The sequence below is a fragment of the Dipodomys ordii genome, unplaced genomic scaffold (assembly GCF_000151885.1).
Source record: "Dipodomys ordii isolate 6190 unplaced genomic scaffold, Dord_2.0 Scaffold83, whole genome shotgun sequence".
Lineage (NCBI taxonomy): Eukaryota > Metazoa > Chordata > Mammalia > Rodentia > Heteromyidae > Dipodomys > Dipodomys ordii.
This window is the reverse complement of record NW_012267299.1, coordinates 6,473,486-6,489,807: the sequence shown is the minus strand read 5'-3', so window position 1 is coordinate 6,489,807 and position 16,322 is coordinate 6,473,486. Positions and strand designations below refer to the sequence as shown.

Genomic DNA, 16,322 nt, shown 5'->3' with positions numbered 1-16,322 from the left:
TCAAGCATTGTTGCCTCCTCCTTTGTTTCCCCTTCCCATCCCTGTCCTCCCATTCCCTGCCCCCTGTCAAACTTGTAAAGTTCGTTTGTTTTGACAAAGCATCTTGTACATTTCATTTTTGCAAAGGCCTTTGCTTTCTATCATGAGGACATCCTAGTAGCAACCAACTTCCCCTGGGCTCCTAACCTCCCCCAACTCTTTCTCTCATTCCATCAACTGGTATGCAGTTGATATGTCACAGATACTGTTTTGAGCGTAATAATTGACTTATATAGTGGATAGCTAGCTGGCTGTCTTGGTGCTTGTTTCTCCTCCCTTTCCCTTACACGTAAAAGAGACAGAAAAATGAGTTATACTTGCCATGGGTTGGGGAAACACTTGAGTTAGATAGCACTGATATGCTGAGCCATATGTGCGGCTTGTTGAGAGCTGTATGAGGCAGTAATTAGTAGGAAAAGAGAACACAGTGGAGGCAGACTCTTGTTTCAAGTATAGGCTAATTATGTGACCTTAAGGTAGTCTTCTGAGTCTCAGTGTCATACTTAAATGAAAATGTCTACTAAACATCCAACTCTAAGATTAGATAGTTATAGATAGATTTATAATTCACTGGTAACATACTTAATGTGCTGAGATAGTATTAAACTTGTAAATTGAAAGGAAAAAAATTTGTTTTAAGTAGTATGGAAAGACCAGGCCTAGAATTGAGTTCTGAAGAACTTCTTGAAACCTGAAATGTTTAGAACTTTGACCAAAAAGATAGAGCTAACAGTTTGATACAAGAACCTGGATATTTTACAGGCATCCCAAATTTGCCATGTTGAAAATGAAACCGCTTTTTTCTATCATGGTTAATCCCATCAGCTGTCATCTTTCTGGTCTCCTTCATCTCTATACTTGTAACCAAGACTTTCTCCCTTACTTTCATCTGACGCTTCCTTTCCATCTCGCACCCATTGTCTTGGCCCCTGTCCTAATGATTTTGTATATGCATTTTTGTAGTAACATCCTAACTGATGTCTCTGTTCTTGGCCTGCCTTCCTCCAATCCAGTTTCTATAGTTGCCAGTCATAGTTTCAAAATAAAGTATAATCATGATTTATGATTGCCAGATTAAACAAACAGAAACACAATGAAGACCATTAAATTTTAATTTGAAGAGTAAGTCTATAATTTTTAGGACATAAATACTAAGTTGTTTGTTTGTCTGAAATTTAAAGGTAACTGGACATCTTTATCTGGAAATTCTGTTCTGCTCAATGTCCAAAACCTAAATATCTTCAGATAATATTATAAAGCTGTGGCTCAAGCTTGTAATCCTAGATACTTGAAAGTCGAGGATCACGGTTCTGAGACCAGCCCAGACCTAAAAGGAGAAGTTCACAAGACTACTGCTCAACCGGAATGCAGTAGTGTACAATGTTATCTCCTATAACAAGGGGAAGCACAAGTAGCAGGATCATAGCCCAGGCCAGCCATCACATAAAGCAAGACCCTACCTCAAAGATAACCAATGCAGAACAAGAGCTAAAGGTGTGGTTCAAGTGGTAGAGCATCTGCCTGAAAGTGTGAGGCCCTGAGTTTAATCCCCAGTACTCATCCCCAATAAAGAGTCAGGCACTGATGAGTGGATCATGCTTGTAATCCTAACTACTTAGGAGGCTAAGACCTGAGGGTCATGGTTCAAAGCCACCCTGGGTAAGAAAGTTTACGAGACTTTTATTTCAATTAACCATAATAGGCTGGATTTTTGTCTGGATGTTGCGTAGGAAGACCAAAAGGTTTTCTGAGACTTCACCTTAGTTCTTCAGAAAGTAGGTGTGAAGGACAGTCATCTCTGCAAGGCCTCTTCTCCTCCTTACTGCTGCAACTGCTGTGGTATACCAGTGCTGCAGCTTCCTAGGCTTTGAACTCTTTCTCCCACTGTAGGAGGTACCTTTTAGTACTAGGTGAGGCTGTTTTGCCCTGCTTTAGCCTCTGGTTCTTGAGCTTGCTGTCTTCTGGCACCTTCTCTGTTATTCACTTCCACCACCTGCAGCAGTAACTTGGTCCGTATGAGTGACGGCTTCTGCTGCAGCTACTCAGAGGCTAAGGCGAGGGTCTGAAATCAGTATATTGGTCCCTCAAGTCAACTGACCTGCTCATGATGTTTACCTGCAGCTTCCTATGTCCAGGTTTCTATGGGCTGTATATAATATTCTCCATGATTTATTCAAATTGCTACATCCTCACAAGAAGATTAAAATCATCCCTTTTCAGGAACAGAGAACAGAAGATTTAGAGCCATTGATAAACATCTTTTATGCTCTGGTAGTTCCTGGGCTATATATCTGGAACACAGAGTTCTGAAAAGCCAAAGTGTGAAATCTAGACTAACCATCCCCAAGGTTGGTTCCTTTTGGATGCTCTGAGGGAATCTACTCTATGTCACTCGCTGCTTCTGGAGACTGCCAGCAACTCTTGGTGCTCCTTGGGTTATATGGACTCTTCACTTTAATGGCCACTACATTTTTTATTCTCCATAGGAAGTTTTGTAAGACTAGAGCTGCAGCTTCTCTGTATCTCACTTGTTTTCCAATCCTTCTTTTCCCCTCTTGGGATAGGAGAGAAATCTTTTCTCCCTATAGCTCCTGTTCCTTAGCAGCCCTATAAAGTTAGCAGTCACTCACTGATGGAGCCTTCTCTTTCCTCCAGTGCTCCTGCCTTTCCCACTCTCAAAGGCCAAACCCAGAAAGCTATGGAGACCAGATTTTTATTTTATTTTATTTTTTTTGCAGGGATTACGGTCTTTCCCCTTGTCACACAAGGGAGTAAGGTTTCCCTTGTCTCCCACCAGGATAGCTCAATTAAATAGAACTAAAGGTAAATGACTCCAATTATTTTTTATTCATGTTTAACTTTTCAATTAAATAATTGTGTCGTTATGCTCAGAGGTACTTTTTTTCATTGTGTAGAAGTTCATTTATTTTATTAAAGGAAATACTACCTGCAACACTGTTAATGACTTGAGCTCTATGATTAGCTCATTTTAGTGACATTTCAAGATTTAATAATTAATCTGGCTCAAGTTCAGAGATAGAAAACTCAATGCCAGAAATTCCTAGCCAACAAAGAATATGAACAAACCTTACAGTTGTCCCCTCAAATAGCAAAAATCACTGAGATCAACTTCCTTCAATTAGAAATGTTTTGAGGAAAAAAACACAGGAGGAAAGTTCAAGAAAGTATGTCAAAACAACAAAATTCAGTGTATATTTTCATCATTGTAAGTGATCAAAGGTTGTTTGCAATAAATTTGAATGTGAATAAATTAAATATGACATTGATTTGGCAGAGGCACACTAGTGATTGGCAAGAAAACATAGCAGGAGCAACGTCTGCTAAAACATAACCCGCTTGGCTGTTGTTTTATTCTAATAGATTTCTTAGCAACCCATTGCTAGCCTACTAACCTAAGTGCTGTCATTTATTTACCCTTTGATTCCTACTACCATCTGGATAAGATTAAATTCCTTTTTATTACTAATCGATCAGGACTTGTTTTGGATTTTAATACTAATTGTCCTTGAGGGACCAAAGCATACCCTCTGTTTTATTCTTTCTTTCCTAGATTAAAAATGATGATCTCATTATTTAATATTTCTTGTTTAAAAACTACTTTATTAAGTAGTTGCAAAAACGAGTTTCAATTTCAGAACTCAGGTTATGTGTACAGTGAATCTTGATCATTGTCGCCTCCTTCCATTGTTCTCATCCTTCCCAGTCCTGTCCCTATCCTCAAATTAGAGTTCCACTTTTACATAATGTATATTGATTTACATTATGTACATCATATATATGATACATAATGTGCATTTTATATGACTGCATTTGCTCATCCTTCTTCCCTCTACCTGTGTACCCCTTTTAGTGGGGGGGGGGGGCGTGGCAGGAGAACTGGGCCTTGAACATCAGCCTTCTCACTTTAATCAGCTTTCTTGTTCACTGCTAGCATTCTATACCACTTAGCCCTTAACCCACAAGTCCATCGTTTTGCTGGCAGTTTTAGAGAAAGAGTCTTGAAGACTTTCTTCCTAGGCTAGCTTTGAGCTGAGATCCTCCAGGTCTTAGCCTATTGAGTAGCTAGCATGTAGCAGCACCCCACTAATAACTGGAATTTCAACTTGTCAAAACTAGAAAGTGTAATTTAATTAAAGAATTTGGCTTTATTTTCAAGCTTAGATATCACTGTAGTGTTTACTAAACCTGAATTATTATTTCTCAGCATTATAAAATTAACTATAAGAAGAACATGCATGAGACCTGAAAAAATTCATCTTGGAACATCTTAAAACATCAAGTTCCCATTATAATTAAGTTGTTGTATGAGGGCTGTATTTCTAATATATAATGTAAGATGGTTATACCTGTCTGGCACATATTGTATCGGGTTTCAGAAACATGCTTCAAGACAAATTTAGCTTCTAATCTATTTACTAAATCTTTTAGTATTCAAAAAATTTAATTGATTCAAAGGTTATGAATTCATCCTTTAAAATGCTTAATAGTCAATAAAATCAGTTATTCATTAGTAGTTCAATTTATCCTATATGTCTAATAAGAGGTAAAAATATGGATTCAGAGAACATATTTAGTAATCTAAAATGTGCTATAAAGTTGCTTTTCTTTAATTGTGAAAATACTGTACAGAGGGGTTACAATTACATGGGCAAGATAATGAGTACCTTTCTTATCAAGCATTGTAGCTTCCTCCTCTGTTTACCCTTCCCTTGCCTTCCCATCCTACCCCCCAGTCCTCCCCCCGCCCAAATTGTAAAGTTCATTTTCGACATGACATCTTGTACTTCTCATTGTTGCAATAGGTCTACCTGTATCCTTATTTAAATGACTTGTTTTTCCCCTTCCCCTCCACAAATTATATTGACATCAAATGCAGTGAAAGTAGGGGTTATACTGTGGGGGAGGGACATACAAAGCAACAAAGAAATAATCTTATAATTGTGTTAGAAACAAATGCATGAAAGAAATAAAACATTTAAAATACATATCTTAGGGTTCATTTTCCTAACATCACCTTATCTGACCTTTTCTGCTTGACTCAGACATATACTAGATATTGCAAATAAGGGAAACCATGGGACCTATGTTTCTTTGGACTTGGCTTACTTCACTTAATATAATTTTTTCCAAGTCTTTCCATTTCCTAACAAATGGGGCAATGTCATTCTTTCTGATGGAGGCATAGAATTCCATTGTGTATATACACCAACCCAGATGCCAACCCAGAAAGTTGCTGTTTCTCTAACACCAAAAGTTCCATTGTGTCTTTATCCTATATGTGCTTTCAAAATATATATCTAGCTCCAGTAGATATTAAAGATGTTGTAATTTTGAGTTCAACTTTATAAATTGGAGTTCTTATATTTTGTGTATGATAAAACTTGGATGTTATAAATGAGCCTTAAAAAGATTTAATTAATAAGAACCCAGTATCATGGACCTAAGATCAACTTTTGAGTCTTTTCTTGTTCTTTTATAATTCAGAAGTCTTTCTAAAAGTGAAGCTCTACTAAACTTATTTTAGACTTTATTTAGGTTTTGTCTTGTGTTTTGAACATAAATTTGAACATACTCTCAAATACTTGAAATAAAATGGCGACCATTAATAAATACTAAATTCTAAAGGGGCATGGATATCAAATATATATGAAGGTGTGGCACGTATGTATGGATTCAACTTGAATAGATTTGAATCTTTTCCTAGTTAGATTCAGAGCACTCTCAAACAAGTGATAATTCCCAAATAAAGGAATGAACATTAGTTGTATTCCATTTCCATGTCTATTGATAATACAAAAATTATATAAATTTAGTGGTAGAGTGTAGTGGCTTTGCCCTTGTGAGACCCCAGTTTCCCTTCCCAATAAATAATACAAATAAGTTTGATGTCTATTATCAAGGAATCTTATGTTTGACATTAATGTTATACCAGTAGCATCATCATATATGTGTGTATATAAAGCATTACTGAAATACTTCTTGACTGAATATATCTCATTTCACTAGTGTCTGTGAATGAACTACATGTCCTAGTAGACTGAATACTTAAGCTTTACAAAAAAAAAAGTTTAAAAGCTTTTGGCATTACCATTGATGCAATTTACAATACTGAGTAGATAGATGCAGCTACCATAAGTGCCCTTATGGTAGCTCTTAACAAAGTCATGGCGTATGAAAGACTTGAGTGTTACTGAATTATTTAATGCTATACAACAAATAGCTATTATCTATGTTACACAAACAATGGTAAGCTTGTTGAGAGACTGAGCAAGTAGCAGTCACATTTTCTTTTCCTTATCCTTCATTGTACTGGTGTTACAGTTTGACACAGAAAATATATATAAATTCAAGCATTTAATATATACCACTGATGACAGCTCATTTTCTTCATTGTCAATACTGACTATGAAACTGGTGAAGAATGATATTCTTGAACACTGAGTACTTGAATGGCTTTCTGATTGTTAGCTGCATGAAGCTGAGCTTCAGAAAGACAAGGACCATTGTTCACATATTGTTCCAGGCAAGTTGGAGGGAGTGAGGACAGTGCTCTACTACTTGGAAGGTTTGGTGAGCCCAGACTTGTTGTTGGACAGAAGTGGGGAGGTAATGAGAAAGAGTACTGTTACAATGTCACAATAAGTTTCAAAAGCTTAGCAGTACTTTCACTATAGAGTGCAATGATGTCTCCCATAGGCTCAGTAAATTGGGAATAGATGGACATAGTCCTAGGATATCCAGTATCTAGCAGTGTGCTGATTATCTCTGCAATGAAGTTCTCAATTCTCATCATTTCCTGTACTCTCTTTTTGTGGGGCTTATTCCAGTTTATATGGTGTATCACTTTCCTTTTCCTGAAGTATTTCCTTTAAATTTTTTATAGTAGAGATTTGATTTGTGACAGATTCAGCCTTTGTCTGAAAATGTTCTTGTCTAAAAAAATCCCTTGATTTTTTTACAGGATATTTTACAAAATATGAGATTCTAAGTTGGAAGATGTTTTTCTTGAAGCCTTTTAAGTCATTTTCATGTCTTTCAAGGTTGCATTGCAACTCAGTGATGTTTCTTTTTCCTTGTATTTTTTTGGTAGTTTAAGAATTTCTCAGGGAAGGGAGGACATTGTCCAAAAAGAAATGTGCATGTTACCTGACTTATAAAACTGTAACTCCCCCCCCCTTTAAAGTAACAATAAAAAAAACAAAAATTAGCAAAAGAATTTCTCTTTATCAGTTATTTCATCAATTTGATTTTGACTTGCTTTGGTGTTTATGATTATTCTGATTGGAGTTTATTAAGCTTTTTGGATATACAAATATTATACCTACATGACTATTTTCAGTTATTTCCTTTTCTTTTTGTGACTCCAGTTCCTTATGTATTAGACCACTTGATATTGTTCCACCACTTACTGAGGCTCTGTTCACTTTAAAAACAAAAATCTCTCATCTCAGTTTGTGTATTTTACATTGCTTTGTTTCCACAGTATCTAATCACTAATCCAATTCCCAGTTCTTTTCTTCTATAGTGCGATGTTTAAGCAGTCCGCTTAATTTATCATACTAAACATTTTTATTTTTCACTTGAACAAGTTCCATTTGGTTCCCTTTCATTGTTACCATTTCTTTGCTTTGCCCCACCCACCCCACCCCCTACCCTTATCAGGGTTTGTGCTTCCTTGGTGTGCTTACTCAGCTGGGTCAGTACCATTTAAGCCAGTCTTGCAGTCCAATTTCTTTTGTGGGTGATTTTAGAGATAGAATCTCTTGGACTTTGTGCCTGGGATGACCTTAAACCATAATTCTTCAGATCTTAGTCCCCTGAGTAGCTAGGATCACTGGCATCTGGCTCTTTCTTCTTAATAGTTATTTTTCTTTTAAATCTTTGGACATTTTTATATTGGCTCTGGTAAAGTCCTTGTTAATTCAGTCATTTCTGGTTCCACTTCTATTGATTGCTTTGGGTCACCATTCTTCACTTCTTGCTAGCATGATGAACAGTGGATTTTGCTTTTTCTCTTTAGAAAATAGTGTGTTTTGTTCTGAAGGACTATTAATTAACATGTGAATCAGCCCAACCTTTTGGAGGTTTAAGTTTTACTGGAATCAATCTAGAGCAGTACATTCCCACTGAGGGTTTTTGCAGTGGTGGAAATGTTTTGTATCTGTGCTCTCCTGTATGGTAGCCAATAGCCACATTGAGGGCTTGTATGCAGACAGTCTGGCTTCAGAGCCCATGTTCTTAATCACTATTAAGAAGTTTTCAGGGCTGGGAATGTGGCTCAGTGGTAGAGTGCCTGCCTAGCATGCATGGAAACCTGGGTTCAATTCCTCAGTACCACATAAACAAAAAGGCTGGAAGTGGCATTTGGTTCAAGTGGTAGAGTGCTAGCCCTGAGCAAAACAAGCTTAGGGACAGTGCCCAGGTCCTGAGCCCAAGCCTGATATCTGGCTAAAAAGAAGGTTTTCAGAGGACCTAACAATATGAAGAGTATTTGTGAGAGTAACGGAGGTATAAATAACGTAAACACAGTCACATACCAAAGACACTTGCTTTCAAACCAATAATACCGTTTGGCCTACATTCCAATATGAAAGACTCTGTAATCCATGTACACTTAGCATCCTTCCCCAGAACTCTAGAAGTTGGTAAGGGGAACAAAAAAGATATTTCCAATTGACATTGTAGATTTATAAAATCATAATCACTATGTAGTTAATTGTCAACACAAGAAGCAGAGGACCAAGCTAAATGTAAAGGAAATCTATTAAAGGAAATAATACCAGAGAATCCATAAAATCTTGTAAAAAGATATGGGCACCCAGATATTGAGGCATTAAGAACACTAAATAGACCTTAAGAGGAGATTAGAGTCTCACCAACTTTTCTTCTGAGGCTGGCTTTAAATAGGTATTCTTAGATCTCAGCCTCCTGAGTAACTAGGATTACAGGCATGAGCCACCAGCACCCAGCAGCAAACTGTTTTAAATTAACTTCATTCCTATTTTCAGATAAAGGAATTGAAACTCCAAAAAGGTGTGTGGCATATGGTGATTGAATAAGCTCTGAAACAGGAGAAACCTAGAGAAAGATCATATTGGTCAATCTCCATACCCAGACTTCTGTCTTCGCATTTCATGTGCTTTCCCAAAGATTTGTTTCATAGTCTGAATCACTATATAGGATGTGACTGTTTGAAAGAAAAGAGAAGAGAAAACTTCTTATATCTTTCTCAAAAAAGAAGAGAGTAAAAAACTCTTTAGGCTCATTAATAGGCTGTTACATGGTGTCTTTGACTTCAAATATCTCATGGAATAACATTTTGATAAGTGCTAATGAATCAGAAACAGATGGATAAAAATTTCCCTGAAAACACGTATGGCTTTCAGAATCATGGAGTCCTGTCACCCCCACAGCTCCTCAGGCTAGGAATCACTTGCCCTTTGTGGCTCACTGATGGACTCTTAATTGTCATTTTTTTAAGTGTCAAAATTTAAAAATAACTTGAGAGAACTTGTTTTTGTCAATGTTGTCAGATATTAGTCAGTTACTTCAGCATTCTAATCTTCACATTATAAATGACATATGTTCTTAAAGAAAAGCCAGAAAATACTGATTGTCAAAAAAATCAAAATTTTTTCATCCATTTAGGAAAAAGATCATTATGACAGAGAAAGGAATTTTAATAAAGATAAAATATGTAATTACTATATTTCATGCTTTAAAGGTATGTTTCTTTTTTCTTTGTTCAGGCAGAATATCAGACCTTTCTGCCCACAAACCACAATCATATATTTTCTTTAATTTTGATAGGTCATATGTGTCCATAAATTTGTCTGCTTACTCACTATTTTCTAATTAATTAGCATATACTTTTTATTTAATATTCTGTAATGATCTCATTAATTTTAGTGGTATTTTACTATCATTATTTTTATTTATTACAATCTAGTTTATTTGGGTCTTCTCTCTATCTTTTGGTTAGTTTAGCTTAGGGTTTGTCAATTTTCTTTACCTTTCCAAGGAACCAATTCCTTGTTTTATTAATTTTTTTATTGTTCCTTTTGTCTCTATTTATTCCTTCCCTGACTACTATTGGCTCCTTTCCTTTTACTGATTGAAAGTTTGGTTTGCTCTTGTTTTGCTAAAATCTTGAGATGCATTTTTAAGTTATTTGGGATCTCTCTGGTTTTGTTTTTTAACTGCTTTAATGTGAGTTCCCATAGCTATAAACTTCCATCGTTACAACTTCTTTCCCTGTGTCCCACAGGTTCTGCTGTTTTGTGTTTCCAGTTTCTTGGATGACCCACTGTATATTTTAAAAAAATTATTTTCAATTTCCATATATTTGCATAGTTTATTTTGTTATTGAATTCTAGTTTTATTATATTCTAAGAAGATACAACAAATTGTCTATTTTGTGATATTTGTTGAAACTTCCTTTGTTACCAAAGTATCCATTTTGGACAAGGGTCAGTGTGCTGATGAAAACAATGTGCCAATCTTGGGTAAAATATTATATAGATGTCGATAAGTACATTTGATCTATAATTAAATTAGATGTTTGTTGATTTGGGGGCAAATTTAGATTGTCTATTAGTAAAAGTATAATCCAATCCACTATTATTATATTTGGGCCTATCTTCCCCTTTAGGTCCTATAATATTTGTTCTATAAAATTGGATGCTCTAATGTTCAGTGAATTATATTTACAAGCATTACATCTTCTTTGTGGTTTGTTCCCCTTGTCAATATGAGGTAACCTTCTTTGTCTCTTCATACCAATTTTAGCTTGAAATGTTTTGTCAGATATAAGTATAGCTACTTTTTCTTGCTGTCAGATTCCATTTACTTAAATATTGTTTTCAGTCTTTTCAGCCAGTATCTGTATTTGGTGGGGAAAGTGAGTTTCAGGCAGCAAATTATTAAGTCTTCTCTAATCCAACCAACCAGTCTCCTGTCTCTGTTAATTCTAAAGTTAAAACAGTTTACATTCAAAGGTTATTATTGAAAGGTTTTTGTCATTTTGTTGTTTGCTTCTATTTGTTTTGAATAATCTATTTGTTCCGCTTTGTATTTGTCTTTGAGTTTTGATGGTTTACTGAGTTTTGTTTGGTTCTTTCTTAATTTCATTTGCTTGTCTACATTTCTAGTGAGATTTCTTCTTTCCTGTGTTCTCATGATTATATTTGTTTTGCTACCTGTTCTACATGTAAGATTTTCTTTAGGTATATCTGAAATACTGGTCTAGTGCTCATGAGTTTATGCTTAATTTGGAAGGTCTTTCTTTATCTTTCAATTCTGAAGAATAACTTTGCTGGAAACATAAATCTAGGTTGGTAGTTATTTTCTTTCAGGAGTTTAAATAAATCCCTCATGTTCTCCTAGGCTTTAGACTTTACACTGAAAAAAAAATCTGTTGTTATTCTGTTTGTCTTTATAAATGACTCAGAGTTTTCTTGCAGTTTCCAATATTCTTTTTCTGCACTGTACTTTTAGTAGTTTACTGTAATATGGTGGAAGGATCCTTTTATGGTCCTCTTAAGGTCTATTTAGTGTTCTTAATGCCTCAATATCTGGGTGCCCATATCTTTTTACAAGATTTTATGGATTCTCTGGTATTATTTCCTTTAATAGATTTCCTTTACATTTAGCTTGGTCCTCTGCTTCTTTGTCTATACTGAGTATTCAAAGGGTTGTATGCCCTATTTCTAATTTTTTTTAACCTATGTTTTTGTTTTTTTTTTTTTGTTCCACTACAGAGTCTTGAAATCAGGGCCTAGAACTTTCAGTTTTTATTATGTTCACAGCTGGTGCTTTTCCACTTGAGCATGCCTTCTGTCCAGCATTTTACAGGTTTTTAGATATGGAGTCTCTTAAAAACAGCCCTGACTGTTTTTGAACCTTGAACCACAATCCTCCATGTCTCAGCCTCCTAAGTACCTAGACTTACAAGCATGTGCCACTTGTACCTGCCTCTTTGTGGTTTCAACCCTAATATTCTTTCTTCTACTTGATCTAGTCTGTTAGTAAGCCTTTCACCTGAGATGTTTGAGTTTTTAAGTATTTCATTTCCAAGATTTCTGATTATTTTTTTAGAATCTATATTTCTTTGAATTACTCTATATTCTGTATTGTCTCACTTAACTCAATCAGCATTTTAATTCTTTTTTTCTCATTAAATTCATTGATCATTTTATAAAATAACCATTTGAATTCTCTGGCATTAATTTTTACTGTATTTGTCTTTTCTCTTTTGGTACTGGGGATTGAACACTAGCACATTGCACTTGCTAGGTAAGCATTTTGCTTACACTGAGCTACACTCCATCCCTGTATGGCATTTTATACAGTTGAATGTCTTTTGATTCCATTACAGAATAAAAATCTTGATTTTTTTTCATATTTCTCATGTTCTTATGTGGAGATTTATTCATCTGTAAGGATGCATATTGTTTTCACTGTTATATAAGGGACTTCTTAGCAGCTTCCTCTTTTTTTTTTTTTGGTCGATCGTGGGGCCTGAACATCTGGGCCCAGGTGCTGTCCCTCAGCTCTTCAGCTGTAGACTAGCACTCTACCACTTGAGCCTCAGCCCCACTTCTGGCTTTTGCTGCTTATATGGTTCTAAGGAATTGAACTGAGGGCCTCATGCATGCAAGGCAAGCATTCTACCACTGAGCCACCTTCCCAGCCCCTTAGCAGCTTACTCTTTTTTTTTTTTGGTCCAGTTGTGGGCCTGAACTCTGGGCGTAGGCGTTGTCCCTCAGTTCTTCAGCTCAAGGCTTGAGCCACAGTGCCACTTCTGGCTTTTTTCTTTTTGCTTATGTGGTGCTGAGGAATAGAACCCAGGGCCTCAGGCATGCAAGGGAAGCACTCTTCCACTGAGCCACCTTCCCAGCCCCAGCAGCTTACTCTTAAGAGCTCCATCTCTACTATCTTTCAGAAAGGAGAAAACAAACTACACTAACAACTACATAGGGAAGAAACTGATATATTAACACAGTAAAAACACTTAAACACAACTGTTCCACCAATAACCATAGAAAAGAAAGAGGCAAAAGTAATATAGGATAAAGGTTAAAATTAATAAATGTTAAAATGAATTATAACAAAAATTAAAAAGAAAGAATTATCAGTAAAAAAAGGAAAGAAAAATGAACGAGGAGGAAGAAGAGTTAGATGAAAATCTGATTAGAAAATAGAAATAAAATTAGATGAATAAAAAGAAGAGAAGACTAAGTCAAAAATTTCTTCTTAATAAGGTGTTAGAATTATAGAAGCTTCTTTGCAGGTCTTACAATACTGGAATCTACCATGTGTGCCAAGGATAGTGTGTCAAAGCTGAGGCCTGTTGTCACTCTAAGCTTCTATTGAAAAGTAGGTGGTAAAAGTAGGCTGAGTCCTGCCTGGAATTTTCTGGTAGGCCAGAGTAGTTAAGGATTATGGTAGAGCCTATGGTGAGGTAATATGTATTTGGCAAGTTCAGGGGATTTGTTTTTTATTCTTTTGATTTCTTTTAATGTGTACCTAGTGTCACCATTAGCCTTAATGATCTTCAGCAGTATGTGGGTAAGGTAGCTACCCACTCATTCCAGAAGAACTTAATTTGTACACTCAGTAGCATGGCAGATGTCTAAGCCATGGACTATCCCTTGACACCCCCAGAGAGCCAGTGAAGCAATCAGATGACTGAGTTCTATACTCAGCATAGAAGGGAGGTATGTCCATGTCTCTACCAGCCTCAGTCTCACACTGTCAGACCTGGACCCAGTATTAATCCACATAAAACTGGTTTTCCCAACAAGCACATTGCCCTTCAGTTTTCTCAAACCTCTTAGGCTCAATGCTAACCCTCGCCTTCTCCACAACTATCTTTTGTGGCTCTTCCCCTATTTAGTGCAGCAGTGTGTCTCTTCCAGAGGACCTGAATTTTTATTGTTGCATGTTTTCTGATCCCCAGAATAGTTTAGTCTCCAATGATAGATTCCTTTTCAAGATGGCTCCTGGTTTAGCACTGAGAGGTGATTTGTGATGTAAGGATTTCTTTTCTAAAACTAGCCTAGTGTGCAGGAGTCATGTTCAGACAAATCTCCATACTGGATTTAAAGCTTGTAAGAACTGTGGCTAGGACTGCTAGTCTGTTATCTCCAGGATTCATATTTATGGAGTTGAGTTCCTCCTGATTCTTGCTACTCAGAGTCCCATGAAGCATTTACTTCTATTCTGCCATCTTACCCCAGAACCTTTTAGTGGTTCATCTAATAATGATGCACAAGTGGCAGTCTTATATTCAATGAAGCACAGCAATAAAAATAGATTAATTGTAATTTTTAGTTTAGATGGTTCTAGTCAGAATAGCAAATCTGAAAAACACCTTCACTGAACAAATGGTTTGCACTGATTTGAGGAAGCATTTCCATAGCAAACTCTCTCTGGAGCTAGTGTCTGCAACATAATGAGCTCTGCCTTGTTGTCTTCACCAGAACCACCTAGAGGGAGGGAAATAAGTGGGGCTTGAATCAGCCTTGGCATTCATGCTTTAATCTCCACAGTGAAAGTGTGGCAGGTCGGAGTATCTTTCTAAGATTATCACAGCTTCTCCCCTGCAGTAGGAAAATAGCCACTAATGATGCACTATATGGCCAGATATAGTTAAACCTAGAAAATCTTTCATAGAGTGTCTTAAAATACTTTTGTGTACTATTTCATGCTAAATTGTTTCACTCATTGGGTAAATAAATATTTCTATTCTGTGGCCTTCCATCATCTTTCTATTATAACATAAAATTATGGACTTTTTAATACTGATAAATAATCAAATAGTCTTTTCAAACTTTTATTGTATACATTCAAATACAAAGCAAATTTGATTTTTATATTTTTGCTATATTTTTGTTTTGTTATAAAAATCCTTCTGGTGTTTGACTAGAATTTTAATTTATTCCACTTGTAACTGTGTGCAGGAAATACTAAAGAATGAAAAATATAGAGAAGAAATGAAAAGAAAAAGCCAAGATTTTTATGAGAAAGAAAAACTGCTCAGTAAAGAGACGAAGGAAGAGCTCTTGCCTCCACCTATGCAAACTGAGATAAAAGGGCATGCCTCTGCTCCACACTTTGGAAAGGAAGAACCCTCAGAGGCTCCCACCAGCACTGGTAAAACCTTCCAACCAGGATCCTGGATGCCACAAAATGACAAGGGACACACCCAATGAATGTACTATGGAAAACTCACTTTGTCCATATGACTGTTTAACAAATAAAAGTAGTGAAAACTCGATTACTTTGTATTTTCTGATATGCACTTGTGTATTCCATTTAGCTTAAGAGTTCACTTTTAACATCGCCTAGATGCTTTTAGACTTGAATCCTATCCAGGACTTAGTCATCTTTATGTTTATGAATTTGCTTACAATTGTTTCTCCTTTGATCACTAATTTGACGTGTGTCCTCTACCTGTGAAGGCGAAACAAGAACCACTCACAGATACATCTTAGGAGAATAAGGTAAACAGTGGGCTCTCCTCCAGGTGAAGATTCCAAAGGACTAAGCCATGAACATAGACAAATTATGTAAACATAAAATGTAAGCCAGGTGCTAGTAGCTCATGCCTATAATCCTAGCTACTCAAGAGGCTGAGAACTGAGGATTACAGTTCAAAGCCAGCCTGGGCAGGAAAAGCCCTGAAACTCCAATTAACCACCAGAAAACTGGAAGTGGCACTTGAGAGTGGTAGAGCCTTGAGCTGAAGAGAGCAAGGACAGAGCTCAAGCCCAGAGTTCAACCCCCCTGACCGACAAAATTAGATAATATGCAAGAAACCATAGAGACCTTAATGTAAAGATGAGACAGAAATCAAACAGGAGAAAAATCAATCAGGAAAACCTGAAAGGACAGCAGAGAGAGAAATGGAATGGTAATTGGAATTCATGGGAAAGAAGAAAACAGGGGAGTTCTCTAAACAAAATGAAATTCCACTTATAATTGAGATTCAGTGGCTTGACGTTGAAGAAAAATGTGGATAAATCATGTACATATGACCATATAAGATGATGTTAAGCAAGATGAACCCCAAGATAGGGGCATAAATATCTTTTTTCTTTCTAACATATTTATAATGTGCTGTGTGATTTTTTTTTGGTATGTTCCTCCCCCATGGTATAACCCTTATTTTCACTGTATTTGATGTGGGTGCCCTGCATCTTGTATATACACTTATCTAATTCAGGGAGAGGAAGGGAAAAAACAAAATGCTTAACTAG

General features: G+C 36.3%; 1 protein-coding gene across 1 annotated transcript in view; it reads left to right on the top strand.

Annotated features, from left to right (window-relative positions):
- Positions 1–15,337, top strand: part of Ndufaf2 (NADH dehydrogenase (ubiquinone) complex I, assembly factor 2) — a 113,455-nt gene extending 98,118 nt beyond the window's left edge. The window contains exon 4 of the mRNA XM_013025280.1: positions 15,024–15,337. Within this exon, the coding sequence (XP_012880734.1) occupies positions 15,024–15,275 (252 nt within the window). The 3' untranslated portion in view covers positions 15,276–15,337. The remainder of the gene's footprint in view (positions 1–15,023) is intronic.
- The last annotated feature ends 985 nt before the right edge of the window (positions 15,338–16,322 follow it).